Source organism: Agelaius tricolor, unplaced genomic scaffold (assembly GCF_023055355.1).
Source record: "Agelaius tricolor isolate 1412-34295 unplaced genomic scaffold, bAgeTri1.0.p SCAF_15, whole genome shotgun sequence".
In the NCBI taxonomy this organism is placed as follows: Eukaryota; Metazoa; Chordata; class Aves; order Passeriformes; family Icteridae; genus Agelaius; species Agelaius tricolor.
In genome coordinates, this window is record NW_027269275.1 from 15,622,415 (window position 1) to 15,641,348 (window position 18,934).

The 18,934-nt window shown below is 53.0% G+C and overlaps 2 protein-coding genes and 1 long non-coding RNA gene across 4 annotated transcripts in view; 2 read left to right on the plus strand and 1 right to left on the minus strand.

Moving 5' to 3' along the window:
• On the minus strand, window positions 1–16,518 carry LOC139596422 (uncharacterized). Its single transcript, XR_011681314.1, has 2 exons — window positions 16,178–16,518; window positions 1–8,871 (listed from the first exon to the last, which is right to left on the minus strand). It is a non-coding gene; the product is annotated as an uncharacterized lncRNA (long non-coding RNA).
• GINS3 (GINS complex subunit 3) lies at window positions 1,278–6,529 on the plus strand. Its single transcript, XM_071440724.1, has 3 exons — window positions 1,278–1,451; window positions 1,987–2,220; window positions 4,669–6,529. The coding sequence occupies exons 1-3, from the start codon at window positions 1,278–1,280 to the stop codon at window positions 4,897–4,899; spliced, it is 639 nt and encodes a 212-aa protein (XP_071296825.1). The 3' UTR covers window positions 4,900–6,529.
• Window positions 15,842–18,934, plus strand: part of NDRG4 (NDRG family member 4) — a 19,356-nt gene continuing 16,263 nt past the window's right edge. The window contains exon 1 of one of the 2 annotated variants that reach the window (XM_071440720.1): window positions 15,842–16,052. In XM_071440720.1, coding sequence (XP_071296821.1) covers window positions 16,016–16,052 — 37 coding nt within the window. In that variant the 5' untranslated portion in view covers window positions 15,842–16,015. The remainder of the gene's footprint in view (window positions 16,053–18,934) is intronic. The other variant, XM_071440721.1, reaches the window with a different exon arrangement.

Here is an 18,934-nt window from a genome sequence, read left to right on the forward strand (position 1 = left end):
TTTTGGTTTTTTTTTTTTTAATTTTAAAAGTTTAATGATAATAAAATAGTTATAAAAATAGCAATATAATTAAAGTAATAATAATTTGGACAATTTGGAGTAGGACAATATGAGACAATAGAAACAAAGAGTTATGGACAGTCTGGGTACCTTCTTCTGGGCAGCATAAGCCCGAAAAAGGACACGTTAACAGAGGATTAACCCTTAAAAGCAAAAACCTGTTGCATATTCATACACCTCATACACGATGCATAAATTCCATTCAAACACAGGATTCTGTCTGGTCATCGTCAACTTCTTCCTCTTAATCCTAACCAGTGTCTTCATGGCTGAGTGAGGCAGGAAGAAGTTCATTTCTTCTGATAAGAGAGCAATAAATTCTCTTTCTCTGAAAGATTTAGGTGTCCTGTGGCTGCTATCTTGGTGCGAGTCCTTTCTTAAAAAAAAAACTATCCTACATAGCATAGTTTCTATTTTAAACTTATGTTATAACCCAAGACTATATTTAACACACTCCATAAGAAAATTAATACAGCATAACTTTCTAACATAACACATAGAATATTCATTTTAATATTTGCGAAAAGCCAATCATAAAGAACGCATTTTCCACAGAGAACAGCGCTCTGAGGGCCGGGCCGGGGCAGCGCCCTCAGCGCCGCGGGGCTCAGGGGGACCGGGCAGGGCAGCCGTGCCCAGCCCGCCCTGCCCGAGCAGAGATCCCCGGAGTGCTCTGTGCAGGAAGGGCCTGCAGAGCCCATCCTGATCCGGCCCTGCAGAGCCCATCCTGATCCTGCCCTGCCATGGGCAGGGACACCCGCAGCCATCCCCGGCTGCTCCAAACCCGTCCGACGGGGCCCTGGACACCTGCAGGGATGGAGCACCCACAGCTGCTCCGGGCAGCCTGTGCCGGGGCCGCCCACCCAGCGAGGAATTCCTCGCAAACCCCAATCCCAGTGTGAGGCTGTCCTGATACAGCTCCGAGACGCCTCTTTAGCGCACCTCGGGCTGCGGGGCGGGGGGACGGACGGCAGCGGATGCGGAGCCCCGGCGCTGGGGCAGCCGCGGTGCCGATGCCTGTGCTAATCCCGCTCCCGATCTCCGATCCCCGATCCCCAGTCCCCGGTCCCGATCCCGATCCCAGTCGCATCCCGATCCTGATCCCAATTCCCGATCCCGGTCCCGCTCCCCCCTCAGCGGCGCCGGGCGGGCCCGGCGCATGCGCGCTGCCGGTGGCGGGCGGTGCCTCACGGGCTGGCGGGAGCCGCGGCCCGGCCATGTCCGAGGCGTATTTCCCCGTGGGCCCCGGGCTGGGCATGGAGGAGAATTTCCTCTCGCTGGACGATATCCTGATGTCGCAGGAGAAGCTGCCGGGGCGCGCCGAGAGCGCGCTGCCGCGCCTGGCCGTGTTGATGGGTCAGGGCGCCAGCAGCGCCGAGTCCGTCCCGGAGGTAACGGGGAGGGGACACGGGAGTGTCGCTCTCGGGATGGGACACAGGACACGGGACTGTCGCTCTCGGGAGGGGACACCGGACTGTCGCTCTCGGGAGGGAACGGGGCGCGGGGTCTCTGTCCCGGGGCCGCCGCCTCGCCCGCCCCTCCTGTCGCGCCTCCCAGGCCCGGCCGCCCTCTCTTGGTGGTCACTGAGGGGATGCTCTCCGCTACTTTCCCTAAAGTTATTCTGCTTTTATTATATACAGCTTGCCTGTTTGGGGTTTTTTTTTTCCTTCTTTTTCTCTTGCTGTTTCATCAGCTGACAATTCTTAAACCATAGAACGTGAATAGAAAGTCCCCTTTCTGAGTCTTGTGGTAATAAGGCCTCTAAGTGTGTCTGGTTTATGCTGCAGTGACAAAGGACTGTTCTGAAAACAAAATTGACTTTTTAAATGCTGGATCTTCATTAATAAAGTTCACTCTATGTCTTTGGGGCTGCTTCAGGTGTACTTTGATGGCAAGGATAACTTTTGGCTTCTCTGGTTCCCCCAGGGTTCGAAGCTGGAAATCCCCCTGTGGCTTGCTAAAGGGCTGCATGACAGCAAAAGGAGAATCATCTCTGTGGAACTGCCAAAGATTTACAAGGAAGCCTGGAGGACGGTGTTCAGTGCTGATGCCAATGTGGTTGATCTGCATAAAATGGGGCCCTACTACTATGGATTTGGCTCACAGCTCCTGAATTTTGAGAATCCAGAGAATCCAGAGATAGCTCAGACTATCCTGCAGGCAAGTATCTGAATCAGGTCTTGAAACTTAGATCTGCATTTTTCTGTCTTCGTTTAGTTCCCAGCTGCTTAGCAGTCTTCAGGAAAAATGTCCTGGTTTAATCCAGATGACTTCTGGATTGAATGTGGATGTCCCTCTTGGCAGCTGCACTGGCTGGGGCTGGACACCTCTACCATGTGTAACTTTAGCTTGTTGTTTCCACACTGTAAATATGGTATTTCATAAAATCCTGTAAAACAGGACTAGAGGAGATGTAGGATTATTTAACACTACCTGTCTTTAAATCTCTCTAATGCTGAGAGCTCACCCTGCTCTGGGCAATCTCTTTCAGTACCTTGCCAGCCTCACCTTAGGAGGTTTGCTCCAATGTCTGAACCAAAGCTCCTTCACAGCAATACAAGCTCTGTTCTGTTTGTCTCATACAAAGTAAATGCTGAGGACAGATTATTCTCTTCCCTCCTGCAGCAGTCCCAGTTCATTTGATGTTTCTCTATGGGTCATGCTCCCTAACCTCAGTGCCCTCATTGTGCACTGCTGGTGCCTCTCCAGTGGATCTGCATCCACCACACCATGCCCTGAACAGCAGTGCAGTCTCATGCTCAGGACTTGTGCTGCTGAAAACAAAAGGATTACTTTGTGAGTTTTGTGTGGCTGTGATGCTCTTGGCTCATCTTGGTGCAGCATCTGGTTTGTCACGATGCAGTCACACGGATCTGTGTTTGGTTTGCAGTCCTCACTGAGATGGTACAGGTTGCATCTGTGAACAAATAATTTCCTGACTCTGTGCTATTTCTGCCTTAATGTAAAACCTGCTGTTAGCCCTGGGTGAATGACAGCCTATTGTTTTCACACCATCTTTCTAATTAGTGAGGATTGCTATGAATTAAGAGTTCTGCTCCCCGACATGCCTGCAGTCAGCCCTTCTCTTTCTCCTGCATGTTGCATGCTGATTTAATAAGCACAGCTTCTATTCCTTTAGTAAGCTCATTAATTAACATCTCAAGCAGTAGCTGGTTCCACAGAGACCCCAGTGGAGCTCCACTCAGTGTGTTCTTCCCTCCTGACAGGAGCTGTGGATGATGGCTGTCTCCCCTGACAATCTTTGGGTGGTCTGGCTACATCTTCCAGCAGTGCCCCATGACAGATGCCCCTCTGCTGCTCTTCCTGCCTGTGCAAGGCCTGGCACCCTGCCCTAGCAGGAAACCAGGCTGGGCTCTGGGAATTTGTTCTTGGCAAGTCCGTGGTGGCTGTGATTCTTTTATTATCTTGCAGAAGTTTCTGTATTGCTTCTTTGTTCCAGTATGCTTCCAGGAATTGATGCTGATGGATTTATAATTCCCTGGCTCTTCCCTTCTCCCTCTCCATCTCCCCTTTCTCTTTTAAAAGATAGATGTCATCTTTGTCTGTTTCCGGACTTCAGTCTTCTTGAGCTTTTAAACATAACCACTAACAGCTCTGAGATCTCTTCAGCCAGGTCTCTAAGTGGGCTGGGAAGATTTTTATTGCATTTTTTTTTCCCCTTTCTCTGTGCTTTACATTAAGGCTGATGCAGAGAGGCTTTAAAGTGCTGCTGCTTTCTTGGAGCTGTCCACTGAACATGTGCTTTGTGCATTGAGGAGGTGCCCACGCCTTTCCTTGTCTTTTCTTTTTCTGCTAATGGACATCTGAGGGAAAAAAGCCACAGTAGAATTCATTACTTATTGACAGAAAAATCAAAGCATGCCAGGTTTAATTTCTCTTTTTAAAAGCAAACAAGGGGGGAGTTGTGCTGAGTTAAAAACCTATAAGTTTATCCTTATTTAACCTATTACTTTATCCTATAAGTTCTGGGAACTCTAAAATCAACTTCTGAAATAACAAAGCACAGTTTTCAAAGAGTTCTGACCCTTTTTTTTCCAGTTCTCAAAAGCAAAGATAGAGAGGAAAATAAAATGCCTTAAATACGTTTTGTTCCTTAGCTTTTCAAAATACTGTTTATAAGTTGCAGGTTGGTTTGTTTTTTCACCTTTTTCATGGTTAAATGTTTTTCTAGCATGCTGAGTGCTTTTCAGCAGCAGTTTGGCTTAGCTTCCAGGACATTCACAACTTGCAGCTTGTACGTTCCTGTGGCATGAGATTCATTCCTCCTGCTCTAAAGCAATGATTGCTTGAGAAGTGAGACAGAATAGATCATAGCTGTGTTGTATCCTGTGGTCTCCTCAAGCCTGTTTTGAGGAAGCAGCCAAAATCCAGTTCTGTGTTTGCTTCCCATCCCATATCAGGTATTTGATGTCCCAGCTCAGGCACGAGGCGATTTTGTCTTTGTAGCCAAGCTTAACAAGTAATGTGCTGATTGCAGACTTGTGAACAGGAGCCTAAACTTTGTCTTTTCAGCTGTGACAGCTCAGGGCTCCAGGTGGGAGCTGGGGTGGCTGTGTTACGTGTCCGTGACTCTGTCTGTCCCCTCAGACGTTCGTCGCCCGTTTCCGCCGCATCATGGACTCCTCTCAGAACGCCTACAACGAGGACACGTCCGCGCTGGTGGCACGCCTGGATGAGCTGGAAAGGGCTCTCTTTCAAGTGGGCCAGAAAGGGCTGAATGACTTCCAGTGCTGGGAAAAGGGACAGGCTTCTCAAATCACAGCTTCCAGTCTGGTGCAGAACTATGGGAAAAGGAAGCTCACAGAAGTGGATGGTTAAAAGTCTCAAGAACATGAAGTTACAGTTGGGAATACAGATTTACAGCCTGTTGTAGAAGAGAAAAATCAATCAATTTAGGGAAGGACAGGCTCCCTGTCCATTAATGGGCATTCTTTGTAGCAGCTTTGGGTAAAACTAATGAAAATTTTAAAGGCAGAGGGCAAGGGTACAAAAACAAGATGACACCACTGAACAGCCTTACAGCTTACTCATAGCACTCCTGAGGAGTTGCAGCTAAAGTGCTTGCTAGGTGGCTGAAAGGCCATGAGAGGATTTTCTAAAAGGGTTATAAATACTAATTATTGCTCCAAATTGATATTTACAATATCAGATCTGGACAGAAATGTAATTTATGTATTTAATCTTGTCCTTCCCATCCCAGCCTCCTGGAAACGACTGTTGATTCTTTGAACAGCTGTTTCCAGGTTCCCTGTTCTTTAGAGAGCCCCAGTGATGTGGAAAAAATGTGATACAGCATTAATTTCTTTTCATTTCTTATACACTGAGGTGGAACAGGTGCTCTTAGTGAGGCAGGAATGTTTTTCTTTGCTGACTCCTGTACACAGTACCAGTGCCCTGGAGAGAAATTCCTCCTCAAACCCACACAGCAAGTGGCTGCACAGGTCTCGTGCTGCCTTGTCCTCCCTCTCCCTTTTTGGCCCTTGTGACCTTGGTGCTGTGCAGTAAAGAGGGTTCTTGTTTGATGCCTGTGGCTTTTGCACTGGATTTGTCTCTGTGATGGGTGTTCTACAGAGGAGGAAGGAGAAGGCAGCAAAGAGTAAAGTCTGGACCAGATCAAAAGCAGAAACTTCAATGGAAACTCTGCCCCATTATCAACCTTTGAGATACTTGTTCCTCCGTGAGAAATTCGTCTGATTTCTAAATTTGGTTAGTAGAAGGGACAGAGCAAATGAACTGAGTTTCCTTCCTTCTGATCCATCCAAACGAATCTAGGAATATGATCCTGGTAAATGTCATCCTTGCCAGTAGGAGTGACTGGATTTGGGACTTGCTAAGCAGCACAGTGATTCTCATCCCATGTGGATGCCCTTAAACCTAGATCATCTCAAGTCCCATTGGATGGAGACAGAAGATGTGGTTATCTCTGTAGGGCTGAGTTCCTGCAGCCCTCAGGATGGTTGTCCTTTGGGAGCAGTATTAGACACCTTAGAGGTGCTTTTTGCCTCTGTAGAAAGAGAACCTAAGCAGAGGAGCTGGATCCTGGTGCTGCTGAGCACTTCCACTTCTGTGGGAAGTTTATTTCACCTCCCTGGGAGGTGACAGCAAGATCCAAGTCTCAGAGGAGCTGTTACTGGACTTGCAGAGGCCCTGGATATTGGATTCAAACAAGACCTCGAGCACAAAGGGCTGTTCCTTGGCCAGAGATGTTGAAGCTCAGCCTGTGGAGGTGGTCAGAGGGGACAGTGTTGTGCCTTCACAGCTGTCTCAGTGCCTCCCCTCAGCTGCCCTGCCACAGGAGACCAGCTGGAAGCTTGCCTGACAAAGTATTTGAAGTATGTGCAGGATGAAATGCTGTTGCACTTAATGACTTAATGGCACATAATGGCTTATGCATTTGGCAGTTGTCCATTTCTGGATTTTTATCTTGAATAAATGTTTTGTAAGGGAATGCTCATAATGTGAAAAGTCTGTTGTTAATTGCGTCGCAGCAGAAAAATCAAATGGGAAAGTCCAGGTCTCTACACAAGTGTGGCCATGGTAGATAATCCCTCTGCTCTTACAGGCAATGTGGTCAGGAGCTAACTTGTGCACTTGTACCAGTGTAGAAACAGTTCCTGTCTGACTTAGCCCAGGTGGGGTCTGGCAGCTTGCACAGGCTGTGGCAGAGACCCTGCCAGGCAATCAATAAGCTGTTGCTTTAATGAATTGCATTTTTAGGAACATAAGATGGGTAGAGATGACTCTGTGTTACTTCAGCTTTGTTGTAGTGCTGGTGGGAGGTGGGAATTGGCTGTCTCTATCCAGATCCTGCTGCTCCAGGCACTGTGGCAAACACTTTGTGTACCATGGCAGAGCTGTGATCAATGCTGCAAGGGGAGCAAGTTGAAGTCCATCTGTGACAAGAAGCATCTTTCAATTGGAAATATTATTTTACTGAGATGTTTGCCTTGGGATGTAGCTGGTTATAACAAAAATGATGAGTTTCGTCAGTTTCTGGACTGGTTTTAGTGACTATCCAAGCTAATTTTCTTGCATTTGTAAGAACATTTTTCTTCTCTACTGCTGGATGCAAAATCCAAGCAGAAGGCTGCTCACTTGCCAACATTTTGTGCAACAGCCTTCAGAGTAGAGAGAAAAAAAATGCCTGAAGTAGTCTTCAATGTCACTGGCTTTTTGTAAGAAGGCAATGACACTTCTAGTAACCATGAGTTAAGAACCCTTAAAAATCCGATCCTGTAATTTTAAATTGCAGTATTGGTTAGTTTTTTTCTGTCCAGAAGAGTGCTCTTTACTTCTTGTGAACACAGCTATCCTTTTCCATGGCACTGCAGCAAGCTTTAAGTTAGAGGAGTTTGAACTTGTGTGTTTTCAGAATGGTACAATAAATCTTCATTACAGAACTACCTGGAAAAGGTCTGAAATGGACTATTAAGTTTTATTTCTCCCATGTCCTTCAGTTTTTAAATTGAAGGACTGCTGGTATTTATGACAAATCAGTCCTTAGACACATTTTACAGTATTGCCACAAATGTTTTCATTGCAATCAAGTGAAAAAATAGGCAAAATTTGAGCAGCAACCAGGAGGAGCAGCAACAAGAAGTGTGCTGGGAACTGACATACTGTAACACCAAGTATTATTTTTATGAGAGATACAGTGGCACCTGGCTGAGTTAGGAGCATAAGCTGTTCTGATCTTCAACCAGTGATTTTCTACCTTTTTGGGTAACCAGCTACAACAGAAGCTTCGTTCAAAATTTTAATCAAAATCTGGGTTTGGTAGGTTGCACTATCTTGTCCTAGATTGGAGCATACAGGAGGAGTGGATGTCATGGTTGGCAATGAAAATGAAGGATTACTGACTGCTGCTGCAGGAGGGAAGGGGTGAGAAAGCTGTGGAATCCAAAGCCCTTCTGCCAGGGAGAAATTTGCCACCCCACAGGTCCTGACCGTGGTGGTGAAAAAGAACCCAGAGGGGGCCTGAGACAAGGAACAAAAACAAGAAGGAAGAGGAGGCTGAGCTTCCACCTCCCCTGGGCACACTGAGTGTGCCTGATGGGCTTTGCTTCCCAATGGGAATTGCTCTGGGGAGTCTCTTCTCTGGGGGCTGGCCAGGCTCTGCTGCACAGGGCCAGGCTTGCCTGGAGCCCCCAGAGCCAGCTCCTTGCTCTGCTCTGGGGAGCAGGACAGCACCAGGAGCACTGTGCTGTTTGCCAGAACGCTCCTCAGCTGCTGTGGAAAATTACAAGGGGCACAGCCCCAAAAAGCCAAGGCATTTGTTCTGGTTTTCCAAACACTTCATTAATGTCATTGACAATACCAGCAGGTTCCTCAGATTAGCGTGCTTCTATTTTTGAAGAGTTATTCCTCGTGGCAGGCTGCCAGGCAGTGCCAGCAGCCTCAGTATCCTTTCTCTCAGGATTGGCAGGGCACACTGGTCCATTGCCTTTCATTAGCCTTTGGGAGGATTTACAGCTGCAGCTCTTTGCAGTGCTTCCCCACACCTTGGGGAAAATGCACCTTCCTTGGGATTCCCAGCTGGACCTGTGCAAGGCAGAGATCTCCTCTGGTGTAGGAAAAAAGCATTTTTCTGCTGCTGAGCAGGGTTTGGGGGTGAGGAGCATAGAGGGACACAGAATAGGGAATCCCAGTTCGCCTGCACATGAGCTTGAGAAACTGCAACCCTAAAGACAGTCCCAAACTCACCCTCCTGGGATTTCTGTGTCTGGAAATGGGCAGTAGTAAGGAGATGTCACCTGAGGGTCACAGTGGTGCTGTTCCCTTTTTGTGATGCTGTGATACAAAAACAAAGGTGGCAGAAATCAAATGGAGGTTGAAAACTTGACTCAGCTTGTGTGGCTTGTAGGACAGGGCTTGTCCCTTGCTGTCCCATTGGCCCCTGGAGAGCCCTGGGTTCTCCCCAGGGAAAGCAGAGGAGGATTGTGACAAACCCTCACAAACCCTTGCTGAACATAAAAGACAATTTTTCCCCTGACTTCAGACCAGGAAGCTGCCAAATGCTGAGGATGTAGTGTGGTGGTTTTTTCCTCAGGCATTAGAGCAGAATGGAGTGAGGAGGTGGCTGTGGGACTTGGCAGCAATGCCCATGAGAGGAAGCAGTGAGGCAGATGCAGCAATCAGTACAATCAAAGCAGCCCTCACATGTGCTTATTTCTCTTGCTGTGGGACCATCCTGGGCAGGGTGGGTGTATCTTTGCAGACAGGCTCTCATCACAGCAAGGATTTAAGATGAGTTTCTTGCCTTCACCTCACAAATACCAGGTTTGCAGGTTTTTGGCTGTTTAGTTGACATCCTGCAGCCCCTTTCCTAAGTGCTCTTTGTGTCCATGGGTGGCTGAATGGCCATTTCTCTACTGGGGTGAGGGAACAAGCCAGACACAGGCCCTGGGCAGCACTAACAAACCAACTGTGAGAGTCACACCCCTTGCAAAGGCTTCCAGAAAGGTCCTCCCTCTCCTCAGCTGTGCTGGTGGGGACCCAAGGAGTGCTGATGGAGTGGAGCCAAGCCTCCTGGGCTGGGCTGTACTCTGCACTCATCTACTACTGCCCTGTAGTATTGGGGTTGTGCCCCGTGCATTTGGGGTTACTCCAAGTTTGCACCAAATCAGCAGGGTTTATTGCAGTCATGGTGGATTTACTGAGCTCTGCCTGGAGGCTGAGCTGGTATTTTCCCTTTCAGTTTGGGCTCTCGGGTGCACAAATGCAGCTCTGGCTGCCCGGCTGAGTCTGTCCCTGCTGATGGAGGCAGAATGGGGTGAACAGACCACGGCCTCCCTGGGTGGCCAGGCTCTGTTCAGCCAGCACTGCTCTGGATTCTCACTGCATCCTCCAAGCGAGCCCTCCCGGGGCGTGCAGTGACATTTAAGTGACTGCTCCCACCCTCATCACCCTCTGGAGCTCTGCTGTGTCCTGGCTGCACCCATCACCCTGGGGCTTCAGCTGACTCAACAGGGCAGGGAAAAGGCTCTAGGAAAAGGAAATCACTGCAAATCAGGCCTTGGGAACAGCATCTGCTTTATGGCAGGGACCGATTTAATCTCCTTAGCAATCGCCTCAATTGTAGAATCAGCAGGATGCTAATTAATTGAGAGGTGCTCAGCGACAGCCACTGAGATCCCTCCTGGCTTTAAGTGGAAGCCTTTTGGGTTTGGCATTTGTGCTGGCTGCTCTCCTAGCAAGAGGGTGTGCCTGGGGGCTGAATCCCTGTGTGGGGTGTCTGACACCAGTCACCTCGGGCTGCCTGTCCCTCCCTGCTGGCCGTGCCCCGGGCTGGGGTGCCCACACACCCCTGAGATGATGCCATGGCTGTGGGAAGCCCTGCCCTGGCCTCCCACTCCTGGCTCTTGGCCCAGGGAGCCAGTAGAGAGGGGTGGCTGCAATCCATGAAACACCTCACCCTGCCTCCCTCTGGCCCTTCCAGCCTGGAGCCAGCCCCTCACCTCCACCCTGAAAGCCCACAAGCCGATTAAGCCCAGCATGTTAATTGGCTGTGACAGCTCATTTTGTTATCTTGCACTTTGTTATTGATGGGGTGCGTGTGACTGGCTTGGCAGGGAAGGTCAGTGCCAGGATGGGCTGGAGCCCCTTGTTTGGTGCAGTCCAGCACGTGGAGGGGGCTCCAGGAGCCCTGCCAGGATCAGCTGCAGGGCAGCAGCCACCTCAGGGGGCATTTAACCCCAGGGTGTGCAACACCCTGACTCAGGAGCTCATGGAGACTCCAAGAGAAGTGGTTTGGGTGGGTATCTGGCACCCACTGGTGCAAACCACTCTTTCCAGGGCTGGGTGATACAAAGACTGGACTTAAAGCCCCTGAGGTGGGAAGATGCACAGGCCAGCACCTGGTATCCAGCTCTCCCCAAACCAGTTTGGGGACTTCATCTTGGTTTTGTCTTAGGCTTCTACAAGGGACAGGGCTAAAAAGGGAAGGAAAGGATGAGAGTGCAGGGAGCTGGAGAGCTGAAGGAGGGAGCTTTGTGGTTGTCCAGCGAGCCAAGAGTGGGAGGAAGAGATGAAGGCTTGCCTCAGGAAGGGAGAGAGGCTGGTGTTTCAGAGTCAATGTGCTGTCCTGGGACAGCAGTGACACACCTTTGGCCAGCCTCTGCCCCCTCCCAGCATCTGCTGGGCCCATGGCCCAAATGCAGCATAACAAGAGAGTGCATTAGTGAGAAGTGGGATGAAATCGTTAGGATTGATGGACCAGAGCTAGAGGTATTGATCAGCTGAGGGCCAAGGAGAAGGTCAGGGGCAGAGCTGGTGGGGTGCAAGGCAAGGGGAGCTGGGTGTTGGTCTGCTCCTGTGAGAGCTTTCTTGACCATCACAGAGGAGGGACTGCAGCTGGTGGGGACTGGGGAACTGTGGAAACTCTGAGAACAGGAGTTCAGTGCTCCAAATCCATCACCCTCCCCCTAAAGCATCACAGCAGCTTGCAGCTAGAGAGATCAGCCCTTGGAAATGGCATTATTCCATCCTCCAAGAGAAGGTAAGAGTGGGCAACTCTGCTGTGTTGTGACAGGTGCTGTGCAGTTGAAAATGCTGATTAATGCTGCCTTTGAGAATGTGCCAGTCTCTGGCCTCCGAGGAGAGAGCCCCTGCTGCCTGTGCTCTGTCTCACGCCTATCAACCTGCTAAACACACACATGCCTCACTCTGAGCACTGCCTGGGCTCTGCTGACAGGGAGTTATTTCAAGCCTGGCTTGGCTCTGAGAAGAGGCTGTGGCAGAAGCAGCACAGTGGGCCTGGGCAGTGCTGCTGGCTCCTGTGGCTGGGGAAGGCAGGAGGGGATGGAGGAGCCTGCTCTGGAGAGATGGGCTCAGAATTCTGCCTCTGCAAGAGGTGTCTCCTGGTAGTGGGTGGCTCTCCAGGCCCACAAAGTGAATGCCTAAAGGGAGGTCAGAGTTGAGCAGTTTCATTGCAAGGGCAAGGAGCTGAAGGCAGCACACTGCTGCACACACCCTGCAGGCACAGTGCTCCAGGGCCAGGTACCTTCCTCTGGAGATCAACTTTACTCTGATGTGCTCAGCCAGCCAGTGCAGCTGATGGACCAGACCTGCAATTCTGGGCAGAGGTGCCTGTGCAGAGGCAGCTTTGGAAATGGCTGAAGGCAAAGTCCCCAGGGCTGCCTTGTTCCTGGCCCCAGTGCAGCTGAGCCATGGGAATTTTTCTTGGCTGGTTGCTGGTCTTTTTCTTTTCTTTTCTTTTCTTTTCTTTTTTTTTTTTCTGGCTTTTGGACAAAATCATCCCATTGCCCTGAGGCAGAGGGGCTGTGAGCACTGTGAGGAACAGGGCTCAGAGGAGCAGCCATCCTGCAGAACTGGTGGGCAGCTTGTGCAGCAAAACAGTGAGGGGACCCAGGGTCTGAATGAACAGAGAAACTTGAATGGGGCCCAGCCCTGTTAGAGGGACAGAGGAGAACATCTCGTTAGGGCAGAGCTCACAGCCAGCATGGAAAATTACTGGCAGCCCTGAGGGCAGGAGGCAGCCGGGGGGGGACGGGCAGCTCGCCAGCCCCAGCACATGCTTTGTGGGGCACACAGGGCACAGCCCAGCTCTGCCCTGGGCCAGGTCACAGCCTCTGCTCCGTCCTGGGCTCGGGGGCTGTGTGGCAGGGAGAGGATGCTGAGCTCCCTGCAGGATTTTGCCTTCCCAGGCAGCTTCAGTGGAATGTGTGGTGTCAGGATGTGGAGCAGCAGGGCTGGCTCCTGCCTGTCCCTGTCCCTGTTCCTGCCCACAGCCCACAGTGCAGCCCTGCCTTGTTCTGCATGAAGCCCAGCAGTTCTGGGGACACCAACCCATCCTGGCACCAATCTGGGACCTCTGGGCAAGGTTGGAGGTGTCTCTTTTGGGGCACCCAAGATCTAATTGCTGTCATTCTGGTTCTGATTACTTTGGAGCCAGCAAGGTGTGTGCCTTTTTCTGCCCTGGGGATGTGAGGCTGGGGCAGATTGTGCCTACCCTAGGGGTGGGATGTCCAGCCAAGGTAGGATGCAGGATGGGGCCCATCACCAACCTGCCCAAGACACCCCTCACTATGGTCAAGGCTCCATCATGTCATCCCATGCCCATGGAGCAGCTTTACCTGGAAGACACCTCTCCCTCAGCACCAGCACATCCCCACAGCCACCAAAGTCACACTCCCACTGCTTTGTGTGCACTGCTGGATTCTGGGAAATGGCTCCTGAGCATTTTTGAAAATAGGTCTTTGGGATATGTCTCACCAACTGCTGATTCTTGTTTTTCCCTCTTTTGAATAGCTTGACTGAAACAACCCATCCAAGGTCCAGGGCTGAGCAAAGCAGACCCAGCCACTAGCTCCCAATAACATTTTTATTTAAGGGCAAGAGTAAAAACATCACACTCACGCACAAATGAGGCTAAATTTAGCTGTGACTCCTCTGCACATCGTCACTGGACTGCCTGTGCCTGGGGTGGTACCCGATGCCCATGAAGCTCTTCAATAGAGGCACATTGATCCTGCTGGTGCCTGCACAGCCAGCCTGGGCAGCCAGCACATCTGCCCCAGGCTGCTTCTCCTGCTGCCCAGACCAGCCCTGTGTGCAGCACAGGCTGCAGCCTGGAGCTGTGGATGGGTGTCAAACCCTGCCCTGCCTCGGGGCCTGGATTCCGGCCTCTGCTTCCCAGCTGGGCACCTCTATGTCCCTCTCTGCTGTGTGCTCTGTCCACCACCAGCTGCCCACCTCAGGAGGGGTCCTGGTGGCACTGCCAGCACTGGGTGACACTGTGGGAAGGGTGGCCAAGGGGTGCAGAGATGCCTGCAGCAGGGTTAGGGGTCCCAGCTCACCTCTGCCAGGTCGAGAGGGCACCATTGCAACAGGAACTTTGGGAGGGAGCAGGGTCATGCTGGAGCATTTTTGTTGGAGTTTTATGGTCCCTGCCTTTTTCATGGAATCTTTCCAGAGAAAGGGAAAATGAAAGGTCCCAGGGCCTCTAGTCCTGCCAACTCCTCTTGCCACCTCCATGGGTTCAGCAGTTCTGGACCCCTCTGCCTCTACTTGGAGGTGTGACTGCTGAGGAGAAGATAAAACCCAAGCATGAAAAAGAATTTATTCCCATAGAAACCCCTGGCAACTGAAGGAGGAGGATGAGGAGGAGGTTCCAATGTGTGCAATGCCAGGAAGATCAGAACCAACACTGTCTCATCCCTGACCAGTTCAGAGAAAACCTCTTGGCTGCTGGACCCACAGAAGAGGGGGAAAAGCAGCACTGAAGGCAGGGAAGATCTGATCCCATTAAAGGGCTAGGTGAGGGGCTGGCTCCTACTTGAGGGATTTAAGAGTCCCTGAGCTCCCTGACATCATGGGCTTTTCCTCTCTTTGAGGTGAAAAGGCAAATGAATGCAGCCTGGATGCAGAACTCGTGGTGACTCAGCGGGAGAGGTTGAAATCAGCTGAAATCTGGTTGCCATCCAAAAAGCCTGGGACAAGCTGTTAAAATTGATGTACCAGGGATGAATGGCAGTATGAGCAGACATTTCTCCAGCCCCTCAGCAGCTGTTTGTAGGAGCACTGCCTGTGGCTGCTCTCAAGGCACCCCCTGGCCCAGCAGGCAAAGGTGCCCTGAAGCAGAGCAGTCTCTTGGCCACTGTGGCTGGCTGAGGGCTCTGAGGTACCTGATTCAACCCAGGTGCTGAGGAACCAAGGCCACTGAGAGGAGGTGATGGGGTCCTCAGGAGCTCCCCATGTTTTGATAAGGGTCAGTTTTGGATGGTTATATCCTGTGCAGTTGCCTCAGGCAGCATGGGAGTGGAGGCTGTTACATCCCTGGCTGTGGGAAAAAAATCAGTTAAAGTGCTAGCAAAGAAGTGCAGAGGAAGGAACAGTGTCAGAATGGGCTTGTCTAGTGTAGAGACAAGCAGGATTCAGCCCTTGCCCTGGGGCAGGCCAAGGCCCTCTGCTCTCAATGTCCCAGTTGTCCCAATTCTGGAGAATTCAAGTGATTCACAACCTCCTGCTCTGCCCCAAACAGGTGCCACCCTACACCTCCAGCATCAGTGTGAATGGGGTCATCATGACCCCAGTCACAGCCTCCACTCCTGAGTAATCCTTCCTGACTGTCATGATCCCCATTCCCTCACAGCCCCACATCATTATGGCTCTGCTGTGGAGACCTTCATTGCACAGGTCTTTCTTATCCTGGAACCACCTGGCAACTTTGATCAGGCCCATCCTATCCCCAGAGGAACCTGCATTCCCGTGCCCCAGAGGATCCCTTGTCATCTGTGCTTTTGTTCCTGGATACTCCCAAGCCCTTTGTCCTTCATGTCCCCACTCTCCAGGACTCCCTACATTCCCTGGCCACCAATGGCTGTGTTCCAGGTATCATTTTTGTGCACAGGTCCCCTCTTGTCCCAGATCCTCCCCAGCACCTTGATTATCACCTTGCCCTGCTCTCAGGGAGACCCAGACCCCTTGTGCCATACCTGGGGCTCCTGAGGGCTCCCGCTGTCCCCTGCTTCTGGGACTCCACGACCACAGGGACCTGTTGGACCTATTGGCCATCACAGTCCCACCCTGGGACCGAAATGGTTCCCTAGAGGGTGATGTGTGCCCTCGGCATCCTCCATCCCCCGTGCAGCCCCCGGCACCCCCAGCGCTCCGCGAAACCCCCGCAGTCTCCATCTCCCGTTCGCTCCCGCCTCCCTCAGCCCCGTTGTTCTCCCGGTGCCCCCGTTCCCGATCCCGGCCCCGTCCCTCCCCTCCGGCCCCGGCGAGGGGAGGAGGATCCGGCCGGCGGGGCCGTGCCCAGCCCAGCCCCTGCGCCGCCCCGCGCACCTCGCACCGGCACCGGCACCGGCACCGGCACCGGCATCGGCATCGGCATCGGCATCGGCACCGGCTCCGCTCGCCCCCCGCGCCGGGGCCGCCGCCGCCGCTCGCCGCCCGCCCCGCCCGCCCCGGCATGAAGGTGCTCCGGCACAAGATCGAGCTCCTGACAGGTACGGCCCGGCCGCGGTGCCGGAGCGGGGCTGTGAAACCCGGAGGGGCGGTGGGGCCGGGGGCGGCGAGAGCCTTCAGCCCCTGAGCCCCCCCCGAGGAGATGGAGCTGCCCCCACAGCCTCACCCTGGCTTTGCTCCCTGGGTGTGGGTGCCGGGCTCGGGTCCTTCCCGGGCTCCGGGAGGTGATGCCTTGCTGCAGCGGGGAAAGCCAGCCCGGGGGTGCTGGGGAACGGGGAACGGAGGCGGCAGCTCCAGGCAAGGAGGGCGGCCAGCAGACAGTCGGGGGATTGCCGGAGCATCCCTGCGGTGCCTCCCGGCTCCTCAGCCAGCCTCCCCCGGGAGTCTCCCCGCTGCCCCGACAATGCGCTGGGCTGGGAAGGAGGCTGCTCTTAGCAACAGCGAGGCAGCCTGAGCCCCCCCAAAGCCCCCGGCTGCCACCGCCAGCCCCGGACCCTGCGCTGCTCAGCCCTCACCGTGTCCCCCGGCCTGGCGGCTCCCGTGCTGTGGCTGCCCGGTCCTGCACCCTCAGCTGGACCGCACTGTGGGGCTGGTTTGTGGGGGCTGCTGGGGTCCTGTGTCCCCTACGGGTTCAGAGACAGCCGTGGCTGTTCCTCCTGCACCGGTGGAGCAGGATGTGGCCAGGCTGTGTCACACTGGGGTTTTCCTTCACCCCATCGTGCTCCCCCATCCCTCCTGCTTGGGGGGCAATGCTATGGGCACACGGCCGTGGCTCAGTCGGAGCTGCAAGTTCCCTTCCTCCCTCTCCCAGCCTCACTGAAGGCTGCCTTGGCTTCACTGCCTGGCAGGAGCCAGCCCTCACTTCTCCTGATTTGTCTGACTGTTTGTTGCTGCTCAGTCAGCCCGAGGTGTCCGTGCCAACATCCTGTGGGCACCACATCCGTGCCAGGGCAGCACGCAGGTACTCAGTGTGGGGACTCCTGTGACACTGAAGCAACATCTGGGGAAGCCCTGCCCTGTGACCAAACACACTCACAAGTGTGAAAGGGAGCTCACAGCCTTGTCGTGATCATGATATAATAATAATAATAATAATAATAATAATAATAATAATAATAATAGCGCTACAAGCTGGTTCTCCTCCAGTTAGCCAGCAGTGGGCTGCAGATCCCCGGGGAAGGGAAGCCAATGTGGCTGTTCCTGTCCCATCTATGTACACAGTGCCAGGGCCCTGGTGGGGCAGAGCACTAGTCCCAGACAGAGCACTTATGTCCTGCTGGGTTTGGAACTGATTGGGAATTAGGGAAGAGACGTGTCCTGGCTGTGCCAAGGAAACTGTGGCACCACACTGGGAAGGCAGAGTGGGAGCAGAGATGGGTGTGTTTGGGGGGGTACCCTGGGAATGGGTGCTCATTGGAGAGCACTGGGGTGAGCTGCAAGGAAAGGGGCTCATTGCTGGTCATGTTACCCTGGCAGAAGATGGGAGCCAAGTCTGAGTTTTGGCTAGGAGACCTGGAGCTGTGGCTTCCTCACCAGCCCTCCACAGTGATGGTGGCTCAGTGGGGCTGGGTGAGACTGCCACAGCCCCACAGCTATGCTGCTGAGGAGGGATGAGGGCTCCTGTGGGGTGCCATGGGATGCAGAGCACGCAGGACAGGTGGCAGCATGGCTGTGACCCTGCTTACTGATCCCTGACTTACTGATCCCTTCTCTGTTCCCACATTCAGCACCACTTTGGGAGACTGTCCACCCCGTGCAGGGGCAGGGCTCTGCCACGTCCCCCCTGAGCCAGCTTTGCCCCCACCACTCAAACAAGGTCACGGGGCCTTTCCTCATGGCTCAGCCACCCTCCCTCCCTCCCATGTTAGCTGCAGGCTGTAATTAATAAAGGCATTCACCATACACTAAGTGCTGTTCCCAGCCACCCTGGGGCCGTGGCCACACGGTGGGTTGGTGTGCTCAGCGTGGGACTCTCCTGCTCTCCTCCAGACCCAGCTATTGGTGAGGCTGATTTTTCTCCTGTTTTTCCCCCGGGGTTGTGGGGTTGCTCTGTTGGTGGCTCTGCAGGCTGTGCTGGCTGGGCTGTGCTGGTGGGCTGTGGGCCAGGGCTGTCTCTGTGCACAGAGCCATCTCCCCAGCAGCACAGCCCAGCCTGGAGCAGTGTGCCCCTCACTTGTGCCCCTCCTTGGGGCTGAGGGCACCTCTCAACATCCCCCAGCCTGGTGGGACCCTCTGGGCAGGGGGTGATGAGGAGACTCCTGGTGCTGGGTGCCCTGGGAATCTCGAGAGGCTTTGCAGTGGTGTTTCTCCCTCCAAATAGTTCTGGATTGTTGGATGGCTCCCAAGGAGCAAGGCAAAGTGCCGTGTCTGCAGGGAGCAGGCAGGTGGCACAGCCTGCTTGAGTTTTGAATGGAAAACCCAGTCGGAGGAGCAAAACCTGACTTTGGAGGGCAGTTTATGACCAGCTCCTGTATTTCTGGTGGCTTTGCAATATTTGTGGCATTTCTTGGCCGTCCCACATTGTCAGCCTGGGCTCACCTGGGTTTGGAGGTGGACAAAGTGTGAAGCAGGCTCAGCTGAGGCTGTGTGGATGGAGTGGGTCTGTGTCTGCTGTGGTGCTCGTACAGCCCAGACCATCCCTGTTATGTCCAGGGAGATTGCACAGGGGGGAGACAGCTGGGAGGGTGTGGGATCTGTTCTGGCTCATTTGGAGAAGCAATAGCTTTTCTGAAGGCTTGGTCTTGTGGAAGGGATAAAAACAGAGGCTGCAAAGGCAGTGCCTGAGGTCTGAGTGCAGATAATCCCCTGGCACTGGGATTTGCCAGGTACCCATCCCATTCAAACACAGGGGAGCCTGGACTGCTCCCTGTGTCCCCATGTCTTTCACCTTCTGTGTGCAGGCAGCTGCTGGTCTCCTTGCTCT